The sequence below is a fragment of the Aotus nancymaae genome, unplaced genomic scaffold (genome assembly GCF_030222135.1).
Source record: "Aotus nancymaae isolate 86718 unplaced genomic scaffold, 86718_ANA_hifiasm-v0.15.2.pri h1tg000067l, whole genome shotgun sequence".
Taxonomy (NCBI): domain Eukaryota; kingdom Metazoa; phylum Chordata; class Mammalia; order Primates; family Aotidae; genus Aotus; species Aotus nancymaae.
In genome coordinates this window covers 27,350,313-27,365,090 of record NW_026988482.1, presented here as the reverse complement: position 1 = coordinate 27,365,090, position 14,778 = coordinate 27,350,313, and the positions used below count along the sequence as shown (strand labels likewise).

The 14,778-nt window shown below is 42.9% G+C and overlaps 1 protein-coding gene and 1 pseudogene across 3 annotated transcripts in view; both read left to right on the top strand.

Moving 5' to 3' along the window:
• Nucleotides 1-11,920, top strand: part of NEK4 (NIMA related kinase 4) — a 68,451-nt gene extending 56,531 nt beyond the window's left edge. For 2 of the 3 annotated variants that reach the window (XM_012460706.2, XM_012460707.2), the window contains exon 15: nucleotides 10,720-11,920. In XM_012460706.2, coding sequence (XP_012316129.2) covers nucleotides 10,720-10,812 — 93 coding nt within the window. In that variant the 3' untranslated portion in view covers nucleotides 10,813-11,920. Of the gene's footprint in view, nucleotides 1-9,704; nucleotides 10,188-10,719 lie in introns of those variants that run through there. The other variant, XM_064367198.1, reaches the window with a different exon arrangement.
• An 866-nt stretch (nucleotides 11,921-12,786) lies between these two features.
• On the top strand, nucleotides 12,787-13,782 carry LOC105722909 (nucleophosmin-like; annotated as a pseudogene).
• The last annotated feature ends 996 nt before the right edge of the window (nucleotides 13,783-14,778 follow it).

Here is a 14,778-nt window from a genome sequence, read left to right as displayed (position 1 = left end):
CAGGCTGGTCTTGAACTCCTGCCCTCATGCAGTCCTCCCACTTAGATCCCCTAAAGTGCTGGGATTACAGGCATTAGCCACTGTGCCCAGTCCAATATCTTTCTTTTTTAATGTAAGTGTTTATAGCTATAAATTCCCCCCTTAGCACCGTTTTTGTCAAATTCTAAAAGTTTGAGTATATCAAACTTTTTAATTTTCATTTATCTCTTTTCTCATTTTCCTTTTGATTCTTCTTTGATCCATTGGTGATTTAAGAGTGTGTTATTTAGGCTAGGCACAGTGGCTCATGCCTGTAATCTCAGCATTTTGGGAGCTGAAGCAGATAGATCACTTGAGGTCAGGAGTTTGAGGCCAGCCTGGCCGATATCTGAAACCTGTCTCTACTAAAAATACAAATATTAGCTGGTCGTGGTGTTGGGCACCTGTAATCCCAGCTACTGGGGAGATTGAGGCAGGAGAATTGCTTGAACCTGGGAGGTGGAGGTTGAAGTGAGCTGAGATCACACTACAACACTCCAGCCTGGGCGACTCCATCTCAAAAAAAAAAAGTGTTATTTAGTTCCCACAAATTTGTGTATTTTAGTTTTCCTTGTTACTGATTTCTAATTTCATCCCACCATGGTTGGAGGATACTCTGTATGATATCTTTCCTTTAAAATCTGTGGAGACTTAATTTGTGGTCTACAGTATGCTCTGTCCGGGAGAATGACCCATGTGCACTTGAGAAGAATGCGTATTCTGTTGTTGGGTGAAAAGTATTAGATGTAGGCCAGGCTCAGTGGCTCACGCCTGTAATCCCAGGACTTCAGGAGGCCGAGGCTGGTGGATCGCCCAAGGTCAGGAGTTCGAGACCAGCCTGACCAACATGGTAAAACCCCGTCTTTACTAAAAATACAAAATTAGCTTGGGCGTAGTGGTACATATCTGTAATCCCAGCTACCTGGGAGGCTGAGGCAGAAGAATCGCTTGAACCCAGGAGACAGAGGTTGTAGTGAGCTAAGATTGAGTCATTGCACTCCAGCCTGGGCAACAAAAGTGAAAGACCATCTCAAAAAAAAAAAACGTTTTAGATGTCTGTTAGATCTAGTTGGTTTACTGCATTGTTCAAGTCCTCTATTTTCTTTTCTTTCTTTCTTTCTTTTTTTTTTTTGAGATGGAGTCTTGTGCCCAGGCTGGAGTACAGTGGTGCAATGGCTCACTGAAACCTCGACCTCCCTAGTTCAAGCAGTTCCCCTGCCTCAGCCTCCCGAGTAGCTGAAATTACAGGCACATGCCACGATGCCTGGCCAAATTTTTTTTGTGTGTTTTTAGCAGAGACAAGGTTTCACCATGTTGGCCAGACTGGTCTCTAACTCCCGACCTCAGGCAGTCCGCCCCCCCTCAGCCTCCCAAAGTGCTAGAATTTCAGGTGTGTGCCACCTAGCCAAGTCCTCTATTTTCTTAATTATCTTCTACCAGGTTGTTCTATCCATTATTGAGAATGGGGTATTGAAGTCTCCAATTATTATTTATGGTTTGTTTACCCAAAACCAAACCATCAGTATCTTCATTTGTACACGTAGGTGTATAAATGTTAATAATTGTTCTAATCTTCTTGTTGTTCACGTCTTCTTTTTTTGTCTCTTATAACTTTTTAATTTAAATATTATTTTGTCTGATATTTGTAAAGCCATCCCTCATCTTCTTTGTTTACAATTTGTGTGGAATATTTTTTTCAAAATTTTTACTTTCAATCTTTTTGTGTCTTTAGATCTAGAGTCTCTTATAGATAGCATATAGGTAGATTATGAGTTTTTTTAATCCACCCTGCCAATTTCTATCTTTTGATTGGAGATTTTAATCCATTTACATTTAAAGTAATTATTGATAAGGAGAGACTTCTGTCATTTTACTGATTTATGTTATATATGCATTATAGTTTTTTAATTACTGACTTATTTCCTGCATTACTGACTAATTTTGTGTTTAGCTGATTTTTTTGTAGTGAAAAATTTTAATATAATATATAACATATCCTGTAACTGTTTTTCTGTGGTTACAGTAGAGATTATATTTGACATCCTAAAATTATAATACTCTAGTTTGAATTTATACCAGCTTAACTTCAATAACATATAAAAACTCTGCCCTTTTAACAGTTCTGCCCCAACTCCTTCTAGTTATTGATGTCACAAAAGTATATCTTTGTACATTTTATGTTTAAAAACAGAAACTAAAAATTGGTTTTTAAAATGCATTAATCTCTTAAATTTTATGGAAAACAAAATGTGGAATTGCAGACCAAAGTTACAGTAATATTAGCTTTTAGACTAATTGTTTTGTAATGTATTAGCCTCTTAAATCTTGTAGGAAACAAAAGAAATTATAAACAATTGTTACAATAATACTAGCTTTTGCCAGGCGGGGTGGCTCACGCCTGTAATCCCAGTGCTTTGGGTGGTTGAGGCAGGCAGATCACGAGATCAGGAGATCGAGACCATTTGGCCAACATGGTGAAACCCTGTCTCTACTAAAAAATACAAAAATTAGCTAGCTGTGGTGGTGCGGGCCTGTAGTCCCAGCTACTCGGGAGGCTGAGGCAGGAGAATCACTTGAGCCCAGGAGGTAGAGGTTGCAGTGAACCGAGATAATGCCACAGCACTCCAGCCTGGCGACAGCAAGACTCCATCTCAAAAACAAAAAGCAAACAACAAAAAAACAATACTAGCTTTTGTTGTTTCCCATCTGTTTACCTTTACCAAAGGGATTTCTTTCATAAATATATTTTTTATTGTTAATCAACAAATCATAATTGTACATATTTATAGAGTACAATGTGATGTTCTGATATAGGTATACAATGTGGTCTGATTAAATCAAGCTAATCAACATATCTATCACCTCAAGTATTTATCATTTTGTTGCAATGAGAACATTTGAAATTCTGTTAGCAATTTTGAAATATGTAATACATTTTTATTAAATGTATTCACCGTGTTGTGCAGTGTATCTTAAAATACTTACTTCTGTATAACTGAACCTTGTACCCTTGATCACCACTTGCCCATTCTCCCCACCCTCCAGCCTCTGGTAAACACCATTCTCCTCTCTGTTCCTATCAATTTGATTAATTTGATTGTTTTTAGAGAGTTTTCTTTCTTCATAAAGCTTCAAGTTACTTAGTGTCATTTCATTTCAACCTGCAGAATTCCCTTGAATATTCCTTATAGGGAAAATCTATAGTGTTAATGAATTCTGTCGGCTTTTATCTGGAAATATCTTATTGGGGATCCTTTGTATGTGACAAGTTGCTTCTCTGATGCTGTTTTCAGCATTCTTTGTCTTTGTCTTTTGACAGTGTGTGTGTATGTGTTTGTGTGTGTGTGTGTTTTAAGACAAAGTCTCACTCTGTCACCCAGGGTGGAGTGTAGTGGCAACCTCTACCTCCCAGGTTCTTGAGATTCTTGTGACTCAGCCTCCTGCATAGCTGGGATCACTGGCATGTGCTACCATGCTGGGCTAATTTTCGTATTTTTAGTAGAGACAGGGTTTCACCACTTCAGCCAGGTTGGTCTTGAACTTTTGACCTCAAGTGATCTGCCTGCCATAGCCTCCCAAAGTGCTGGGATAACAAGTGTGAGTCACTGAGCCTGGCTGTGTCTTTTGACAGTTTGATTATAATGTGTCTCAGTATGGAATCAAGTTCATCCTACTTGGAGTTTGTTGAAGCTTCTTGGATGTTTATATTTATTTTGTCTTTAAAATATTTGTCTTTCATCAAACTTGTGAATTTTTCAGTTATTATTTCTTCAGATCATTTATCTGATCCTCTCTCTCTCCTCTTTCTCTGGGACTACCACATTGCATACGTTGGGCTGCTTAATGGTGTCCTATAGGTCCTTTAGGCTCTGTTCACTTTCTGTGGTCTTTTTACTTCTATTCTTCAGACTTGATACTTTTAATTATTCTATCTTCAGGTTCACTATTTCTTTCTTCAGCTTGCTCAGATCTGCTTTTTCATTGCAGTTATTGTACTTTTCAGCTTAGAGTTTCTTTTTTTTCAGGCTGGGTGCAGTAGCTCACGCCTGTATTCCCAACACTTTGGGAGCCTGATGCAGGCAGATCACTTGAGGTCAGGAGTTCAACCAGCCTGATTAACATGGTGAAACCCCATACACTAAAAATACAAAAATTAGGCATGGTGGCACATGCCAGTGATCCCAGACAGGGTCTTGCTCTGCCATCCAGGCTGGAGTACAATGGCGTATTCACAGCTCACTGCAGCTTCAACCTCCCAGACTTAAGCAATTCTCCTGTCTCAGCCTCCCTAGTAGCTTGAACAACAGGCATGCCCCACCACACCTAGCTAATAAAATTTTTTTTTTTTTTTTTTTTTTGGTAGAGACAGGGTGTCCCTGTGTTGCCCAGGCGTGTTTTGAACTCCTGGGCTCAAGCAATTCTCCTGCCTTGGCCTCCCAAAGGTTTGGGATTCTAGGCATAAGCCACTGTACCCAGTGGCTTTGGAATACCCTGCTCCTTCCATGTATGGCCCCCAAAAGGGGAAAAAGAGAAAAATGAAGGGGGAGAAATAAAGGCACCAGCCTTTTAAATAGCCAGAAAGTCACTTAAGCTAGAGGGAGAGAGGTTTGCAACAGTGTCAGTGATGGTTGCAACATTGGTTTCCTGCTTCTGTGTCTATACCTCAGTGATCAGAAGCAGCTGTCAGTACACAGATCCCTGATATTTGGAGGACTGGTTTCTTACTGCCTACCCTGGTTCTTGCAAGCATCATGCAGGCTGCTTCAGGAACAGACAGTATGACTGTCTGCCACTGGGTGCAGGGTGCTTAGGGATGAAATTAACCACAATTTAACTTCTAAGACTTTCCCCAGATGTTTCCGGCCTTCAGTAGAATCCAGAGTTTTTAAATAGTTACATAAAAGAGATTCTGTCAGTACAATTTTTGCCTGAGTGAGGAGACAGATTCCTTAAGCTTCTTACTCTGCATCTTCTACACTACTGTTTCATACAATAGCTTTTCGAATTAGTTAAGAGAGGCATTATGTGTTTGTACTGCGTTTCATAGTTACTTTTACCAGTAAGTACCCTTTTGTGTTTTCACATTGCTTTGAGTTATTGTGTAGGGTCTCATCCTTTTAGCCTGATGAACTTCCCTTAGTGTGTCCTGTAATATGGGTCTGCTAGCCACAGATTCTCTGCATTTGTTTATCTGGGAATTTTTCATTTCACTTTTATTTTTGAATGATAGATTTGCTAGATATGGGATTCTTTGTTGACAGTTTTTTGGCGCGCTTTGAATGTTATCCTTCTGCCTTCTAGCCTCCATTGTTTATGAGGAGACATTAACTGTGAATGTTATTGGTGTTGCCTTCTGATAATGTTATTTTCAGCTTGCTGCTTTCAAGATTTTCTGTTTTTGACTTTAAGCACTTTAACCTTGATGTGTCTGTCTGTGGATCTCTTTGAGTTTATTCTACTTGGAAGTTCATTTAGCTTCTTGGATGTGTAGATCAGTGTTTTTCAATAAATGGTGAAGTATTCAGGCATTATTTCTTAAAATATTTTTTTTCTGCTCCTTTTTTCTTTCTTTCTTTGAGACGGAGTCTTGCTCTGTCACCCAGGCTGGAGTGCAGTGGTGCAATCTTGACTCACGGCAACTTCCATCTCCTGGGTTCTTGGCATGGTGGTGTGCATCTGTAGTCCTAGCTACTCATCTGCTTCAGCCTCCCAAGTAGCTGGCACTACAGGCACATACCACCATGCGTGGCTAATTTTTGTATTTTTAGTAGAGACGGGATTTCACCATGTTGGCCAAGCTGTACTCGTACTCTTGACCTGAAGTACTCGTACTCTTTTTTTTTTTTTTTTTTTTTTTAGACAGAGTTTCGCTCTTTTTACCCAGGCTGGAGTGCAATGGCTCAGTCTCGGCTCACCACAACCTCTGCCTCCTGGGTTCAAGCAATTCTCCTGCCTCAGCCTCCTGAGTAGCTGGGACTACAGGCATGCGCCACCATGCCCAGCTAATTTTTGTATTTTTAGTAGAGATGGGGTTTCACCATGTTGACCAGGATGGTCTCGATCTCTTGACCTCATGATTTGCCCGCCTTGGCCTCCCAAAGTGCTGGGATTACAGGTGTGAGCCACCGCGCCTGGCCAGTACTCGTACTCTTGACATCACGCCTGACCTATAGTTTTATTTCTAAAGAGCTAACTAGGAAGTAGGAAAAGGAGGAAAAGAAGAGTGGGAAAACAAGGAATTTAAAAATAAATAATTGAATTAAATAATTGAGGCCAGGTGTAGTGGCTCATGCCTGTAATCCCAGCATCTGGGGAGGCCGAGGTGGGTGGATAACTTGAGGTCAAGAGTTTGAGACCAGCCTGGACAACATGATGAAACCCCATCTCTACTAAAAATACAAAAATTAGCTTGGCATGGTGGTGGGTGCCTGTAATCCCAGCTACTTGGGAGACTGAGGCATGAGAATTGCTTGAACCTGGAGGCAGAGGTTGCAGTGAGCTGAGATTGTGTCACTGTACCATTTAATTAAAATGGAGGTTTCACCATGTTGACCAGGCTGGTCTTGAACTCCTGACCTTAAGTGATCTACCCACCTCAGCCTCCCAACGTGCTGGGATTACAGGTATGAGCCACGGCGCTTGGCCTGGGTCCCATAATTTTTAGCAGTCCTGTACCCAAAGTAGAGCCTACATCCTAGTACCCTGGGCTAGGTGGAAGAAGGGAGCTCCCACTTCTTGCCTGCACTCTCCTGAAATGTAGCCTAAACAGCAGGCAGCAGGATGAGATCTGCCGATGTCCTGCCCTCCCAAGAAGATATTCGTTCAACTGGAAGCTGCAGGGAAACAAAGTCCTATGTTCTTGGCTTCACTGGCCTGCAGTAGAATTTTTGTCTCACTTAGGTGGGGTGGAGAAAGGTAGCAGTTGGTCTTGATTTGCATACCACTGACTCTTACTGTTCTTATACTAAAGTTTAGATTTTCTCAAATAAATGTTTCTTCTGTCAAAAGACAAAATTATAACACATTTTGTTTAAAGATCTCAATTGGCTTTAATGATTCTGGCATAGGGGAACACTTCATTCTATAAAATAGAATAAATGTTTAATGAGTAAAGCAGAGGAGATTGGCTTTATAGACAGAAAAGGGGTTGGATAAAGCAGAAAAAAAGAACAAAAAGTGGATTTGTCTTAGTTGATAGGGTGGCTCCAGAAAAAAAGTGGATTGGTCATTTTAGGGTGGGGACAAGGAGACACAATAATGGAAAAATAATTGATTGGTTAACATCAGGTTACTCCAGATGAAACGTCACATGATGTCAGTTGAAACTGGCCTGTTTGGAAAATTAGGCTGTTAGCTCTTTCAGTCTCTCAATTACTTGAAAGGCCAGATAACAGCTCAGTTTCGGTTTGGTGAGCATGAGTGACTCCATTATGATTTTTAGTCTGGACTGTTGGGCCTAGTGTTATGGGATCTTTGGGGTGTCACTTTTCTGGCCAGAAACATCTGTGGCTGATGGCGCCTTTGCCTGAGTTTTGCTCAGGCCCACTGGGCTTGTTCTTCCCATGGCCTGGCATTGCATTTGGCTCATATTACCAGCCTGTATCCCACACCTGCCAAGGGAGAGTCAGGCATGGAGCAGTGAGGGGTGTGAGAGTGAGCATGGTATCCAGCCACTGCACAGTCAGACACTCCAGCTGCTGCAGCAGGGTGGGCATCTCCAGGTGCCGGCATGGGCACTGGCCCTCTGTGAAGCTACAGCCAGACCAGGTCCACCTCAGGCAGCTTCCACTGCTGGCACTGGGGAACACTGGCGAAGCTTGGAGATGCCAGGAACCACAGGGCCCCAAAGAGGGTTAGTGTTATGGGATCTTTGGGGTATCACTTGGCTTGGGGAGCTCCCAGGTCTGGACTCCTTGAAGGGCCACAGCTCTTCTCTCCTCTTCACATGCAGCCTGGTGAGAAAGTGGCATGTTTCAACCCCTAACATATTTACATTACAGTTCTTTTAGCCTCACCATTCAGTGGGTCCCAAGTTCTTGTCCTGTGACCAGGAAGAGGTACGAAGACAAGTGAAGGGTAAGGAAGACAAAGAGGAACTTTATTGAGAGAACAGCTCAGAGGAGACCCGTAGGGGGCAGCTCCTTTCCGTAGCCAGAGTGTCTTGTATGCAGCTGGTCATCTTGATGAGTGTTGAGCTCTCAGCAGAGAGGGTAGCTCCTCTCTGCAGCTGGTAATCCCATTGTCTGTTCTGCTCTGGCAGAGCCCAGGGATTTTAGGGGCCTTAGACAGGAGGAAGTACCTACCAATTGGTCCATGGGCAAACCCAGAAAAGGCATCACAAGTTCTCACTCTGGTCTGTGGGACTAGCAGCCCCGTCCCAGCCTTCAGGCCCTCCCTAGCCCAAAGGTGGGGCCTTACCAGGGACCCACCCACTTCTGCCCAGAGCCTGTCTGCCTCCTACTTGAGGCCCAGGCTGCTCATGCCAAGGGGCATATGCAGGCTAATGCCAAGCTGCCCTCTGCACCCCCTCAGCTTGCCTCCGCCATCCTGCGCTTGTTGGAGCCCAAAGTCTGGAGGGGGACAAAGCCGTGGGGGCTGGTGTGTCATAGCTACCCCAAACGTGCATACCTGGCCAGGCTTTGATGGCGCCTGGACTGGGCCCAACCCCACTCTGAGATTGGAGCTGGCAGTGGGGGTAGTGGGTAGAGGCCAGGCAGTGGGAGCAGACTCCCCGGAGCCTGCGGGGCAGTGGGGGCTGCTCGGGCTTGGCTCCACCTTGGGGCCAGGCCCCATCCCAGCAACCTCCAGGGCAGTGGGCTCTGAGGGGACTCCCAGGGGCCAGCTCCAGGGACTGTCTGCTTCCTCCCCTAGCCCTCCCCACAGCTGAGGCAGGTGTCCAGAGTAGTGGAGGATCTCGGCCTGGGGGTGAGTCCTGTCTGCATGGAGGTGGGCATGGCCTGGTTACCTGCTTTGGGGACACAGGGCACAGGGTTCCATTAGTGCCACTGCTGTTCCTGCAGCTGCTCCTGCCATCACTGTTCACACCTCCCTGCTGCTGCCAGCATGATGGTAGCGGCTGTTCCTGATGGCTTGTGGCTGCCATCACTAGTGCAGAAGTTTAGTCCAAAACAGTGGGCTCCTATAATTTTTATTTTAAAATTCTTATGCCATATTCTCTTAGCACCATTTCTAGAGACTTTAGTTTGTTTTTTTGAGTTGAAGTCTTGCTCTGTAGCCCAGGCTGTAGTGCAGTGGCATGATAATGGCACACTGCTCCAAGGAGCTCTGTAAACCTCCCACCACTTTCAGTGAAACTGGTAAAAATTATTTTAAAAACTAACTATTTGGCCAAGTACCGTGGTCAGTGCATTGTATCAGGAGGTTCATAGTATCTGTTTAACATGCTAGCTGTTATTTTAATTTTGAACAGTTCTTTCAACAAGTACACATTGATTGTCACATAGTACTTTTTTATTACTAGTCAGATTGAATTTTATGTATGCTAATGGTATGGAAAGGGGTCAGGGAAGTGCTGGTACAGGAGGGCATGGCCTCTGGCTCTACCCTCAGGCCTGTGCCCACAGACCTCGGTGAGAACAGGCACTCCTGCCTTTACATCCAAATGTTGCATTTCCCAAGACCACCCTGGCCTGCCACGCTCCCATTCTGTGCCTATAAAATCCCAGAGACCCTAGCAGGAACACACACACAAGAGGCTGGATGTCGAGAGGAACACATCAGCAGAAGACACAGCAGCTGGACATCGAGAAGATGTTGAAGGGAACATGCCAGCGGAAGAGCACACTGACAGATGCCAGCATGCCAACAAGCCTTCGACTGGCAGAACGAGGTGGAGTTTGGCCAGAGCAGTTGAAGGAGAACCCCTCGCTGAGCGGCCGGATTCCAGGGGAAAACCATCTCCCTTCCGGCTCCCCCATCTGCTGAGAGCTACTTCCACTCAATAAAACCTTGCACTCATATCCCAAGCCCACGTGTAATCCAATTATTCCGATACACCAAGGCAAGAACCCCGGGTATAGAAAACCCTTTGTCCTTGCGATAAGACAAGGGTCTAATTGAGCTAACACAGGCCAGCTACGGATGACTAAACTAAAAAAGCACCCTGTAACACATGCCACTGGGGCTTCAGCTATAAACATTCACCCCTAGACACTGCTGTGGGGTTGGAGCCCCACAGCCTGCCTGTCTGCTCCCCTAGAGGTTTGAGCAGTGGGGCACTGAAGAAGTAAGCCACACCCACATTGCACGCCCTGCGAGGGGGACAAGGGAACTTTTCCCATTCACTAAGTGGTTATTTAGATGACTATTTTGTAAACATATGGGATTTACATTTACATACATATATATATGAATTTGCTGAATTATCTGTGAAATTGATTATATTTTACCTATTCTAATATTGTTGGGTTTTATTGATTCAAATAACTCTTTATATATGAATGCTATTACTCTTTTGGCATGAATGTTGCAAATGTTTTCCCTAGTTCGTTTGCTCTTTAATTTCTTATGACTTTTTAAAAAACCTTAAAATTTAAAATTTGTATGTAAACTGAATTATTAGTATTTTCCTGTATGGGTTCCACCTTTGATGTCATGCTTAGAAAAGCCCTTCTTCTTAAGATTACAGAAATATCTTTTCCTACTACATACTGATTTTCGTTTTATTTGTTTCTCAAATAGGTACATTTGCAGGAGCACATGGGTGAAAAGTATACAACTTACAGTGTGAAAGCTCGCCAGTTGAAATTTTTTGAAGAAAACATTAATTTTTGAGCATTTGTCCTAATCTGCTGCCAGAATTAAAGACCTATTTTCAGAGGTTTTTGACTTAAAAAACAAGGGCAAACAGTTATTTGGAGGCCATTCACCACTGTTTTATATCTCTTTGGGGTTTTCTTACAGAAAAGAAATTGGATAGAACAGAGTAATATGAAGCAGGATCACAAAAGAAAAAACACCTTTGGCTTTCATATTCTATTTATGAGGACACATCTGTTGTTTGTTTGATTACGTTTATTGAGCCTTAAACCACAAAGTTTATAGCTAGAATTTTATTTTTCTAAGGTACTAATTAGCTTAAACACAGGGCTATATAGTACTGGATTGAAAATTTTATATTGTAATACAGAGATAAAAGTGATAGGAGAAACAAATTACTTATGTCCAGTCATTATACCTGCTATTGTTAATAACCTTAGTGAGTAGTTGATAAATTATAAAATTTTTTAAAGTCAAATCACAGTTCTGGAAATAGATTTAAAGAATATGAAGTTCTAGCTAGTACCTGAGCAACTGAATTTCTTTTCTACACATTGATGGACTTTTAATATTTTCATTTAATGTAAACCTCATTTATATACAAATTAAAACTGAGACACATTGGCTTTGTAAATCAGTATTTATTTTGTTTTTTGTTTTAAGACGGGGTTTCACCAAGTTGGTCAGGCTGGTCTTGAACTCCCGACCTCAGGTGATCCGCCTGCCTTGGCCTCCAAAGTGCTTGGATTACAGGTGTGAGCCACCACGCCCGGCCTAAATCAGTATGTTTTTATATAATGGTTTTGTTAGATTTATTTTTCCATCAGTGAAAAAACATTTCTTAAACACAAATTTCATTTCCATTTAAGCAATTTGTAAGCAAAGTCCAGGTCCACTTAGTTTTTGGATATAGTTAATGCTTGTCTCTGAAGTTTGTCTTCATCTGCTTTAAGATACTGTCTTTCCATGTTTTAAATGTATGATTATATATCACATATTAGTTGTCTAATAAGAGGTAATACCCATCTAGGAAAGGAATTTTATAAAGTTAAATACAAGTCTTGAATACTACATTCAAGGGATACTAAAAATAAATATTGCCCCTGGTGTGAGTCCGTACTGAGCAGCTGTTCTTTTGAGCAGTGGTCATTTATCTCCGTCCGCCTTCTCTTCCACCTAAGTGCGTGTTGCCACCCGATGGAAGATTCGATGGACATGGACATGAGCCCCCTGAAGCCCCAGAACTATCTTTTTTTTTTTTTTTTGAGACGGAGTTTTGCTCTTGTTACCCAGGCTGGAGTGCAATGGCGCGATCTCAGCTCACCGCAACCTCTGCCTCCTGGGTTCAGGCAATTCTCCTGCCTCAGCCTCCCGAGTAGCTGGGACTACAGGCACGTGCCACCTTGCCCAGCTAATTTTTGTATTTTTAGTAGAGACAGGGTTTCACCATGTTGACCAGGATGGTCTCGATCTCTTGACCTCATGATCCACCCGCCTCGGCCTCCCAAAATGCTGGGATTACAGGCGTGAGCCACTGCGCCCGGCCCAGAACTATCTTTTTGGATGCGAACTAAAGGCTGACAAAGATTATCACTTTAAGGTGGATGATGATGAAAATGAGCACCAGTTATCTTTAAGAACGGTCAGTTTGCTGGGCGCGGTGACTCAAGCCTATAATCCCAGCACTTTGGGAGGCTGAGGTGGGCGGATCACCAGGTCAAGAGATCGAGACCATCCTGGGCAACATGGTGAAACCCCGTCTCTACTAAAAATACAAAAATTAGCTGGGTGTGGTGGCATGCGCCTGTAGTCCCAGCTACTCAGGAGGCTGAGGCAGGAGAATTGCTTGAACCCGGGAGGCGGAGGTTGCAGGCAGAGATTGTGCCACTGCACTCCAGCCTGGTGCCTGGCAACAGAACAAGATTCTGTCTCAAAAAAAAAACAAAACCGGTCAGTTTGGGAGCTGGTGCAAAGGATGAGTTGCACATTGTTGAAGCAGAGGCAATGAATTATGGAGACAGTCCAATTAAAGTAACACTGGGAACTTTGAAAATGTTTGTATAGCCAACGGTTTCCCTTGGGGGCTTTGAAATGACACCACTAGTGGTCTTAAGATTGAAGTGTGGTTCAGGGCCAGTGCATATCAGTGGACAGCACTCAGTAGCTGTGGAGGAAGATGCAGAGTCAGAAGATGAGGAGGAGGAGGATGTGAAACTCTTAAGTATGTCTGGAAAGTGGTCTGCCCCGGAGGTGGTAGCAAGTTTCCACAGAAAAAGTAAAACTTGCTGCTGCTGAAGATGATGATGATGATTTCGATGATGAGGAAACTGAAGAAAAAGTGCCAGTGAAGAAATCTATATGCGATCCTCCAGCCAAAAATGCACAAAAGTCAAATCAGAATGGAAAAGACTAAAAACCATCATCAACACCAAGATCAAAAGGACAAGAATCCTTCAAAAAACAGGAAAAAACTCCTAAAACACCAAAAGGACCTAGTTCTGTAGAAGACATTAAAGCAAAAATGCAAGCCAGTATAGAAAAAGGTGGTTCTCTTCCCAAAGTGGAAGCCAAGTTCATCAATTATGTGAAGAATTGCTTCCGGATAACTGACCAGGAGGCTATTCAAGATCTCTGGCAGTGGAGGAAGTCTCTTTAAGAAAATAGTTTAAACAATTTGTTAAAAATTTTCCATCTTATTTCATTTCTGTAACAGTTGATATCTGGCTGTCCTTTTTATAATGCAGAGTGAGAATTTTCCCTACCGTGTTTCATAAATGTTGTCCAGATTCCATTGCCAAGAATGTGTTGTCCAAAATGCCTGTAGTTTTTAAAGATGCAATTCCACCCTTTGCTTGGTTTTAAGTATGTATGGAATGTTATGACAGGACATAGTAGTAGTGGTGGTCAGACATGGAAATGGTGGGGAGACAAAAATATACATGTGAAATAAAACTCAGTATTTTAATAAAGTAAAAAATAAATAAATATTGCTCCAGAAATGTTTTCAGATTTTTTTTTTTTTTTTGAGAGAGTTTCACTCTGACACTCAGGCTGGCGTGCAGTGGCATGATCTTGACTCACTGCAACCTCTGCCTCCTGGGCTCAAATGATAGTCCCACCTCAGCCTCCCTAGTAACTGGAACCACAGGCATGTGCCATGACACCTGGCTAATTTTTGTATTTTCACCATGTTGCCCAGGTTGGTCTCAAACTCCTGGGCTCAAGCGATCCACTCACCTCGGCCTCCCAAAGTGCTGGGATTATAGGCATGAGCCACTGTGTCCAGCCCTGTTTTCAGTTTCTGTAACTAAAAATATATCTTTGAAAATTATGCACACACACACACAAATACTCTAATAAAATGTTCCCTTTAAAGTCACAACACATTTTTATTTCGAGTTTACTATGTCCCAGGTTATCTGCCAGGAGCTGGGAATATAGTGGGGAATAAAACAATACTTCCTGCTCTTTTACAGTGCTCACAGCATGGTTTCTGATAACTCTTATTTTCACTTTTAAGGGTTTGCTAGAACTCAACTTGCAAAACCATCAAGTCCCAATGCCCAGTTGGAAGCAAATCTTTGGCAAACTTGGTATCCTTGAGCTATTCGCCTTTCCTTGCATGTTTTGGAAATCCACTTCTTTCTGGACAGTTACCAGTTTTATTTAATTTTTCTAATGTGTTGGTATAAAATAGATACTTTCTTAGAATTAAAGGGAGCCAGGCGTGGTGGCTCATGCCTATAATCCCAGCACTTTGGGAGGCCAAGGTGGGTGGATCACGAGGTCAAGAGATCGAGACCATCCTGGTCAACAAGGTGAAACCCGGTCTCTACTAAAAAATACAAAAATTAGCTGGGCATGGTGGCGCGTGCCTGTAGTCTCAGCTACTCGGGAGGCTGAGGCAGGAGAATTGCTTGAACCCAGGAGGCGGAGGTTGTGGTGAGCCGAGATCGCGCCATTGCACTCCAGCCTGGGTAA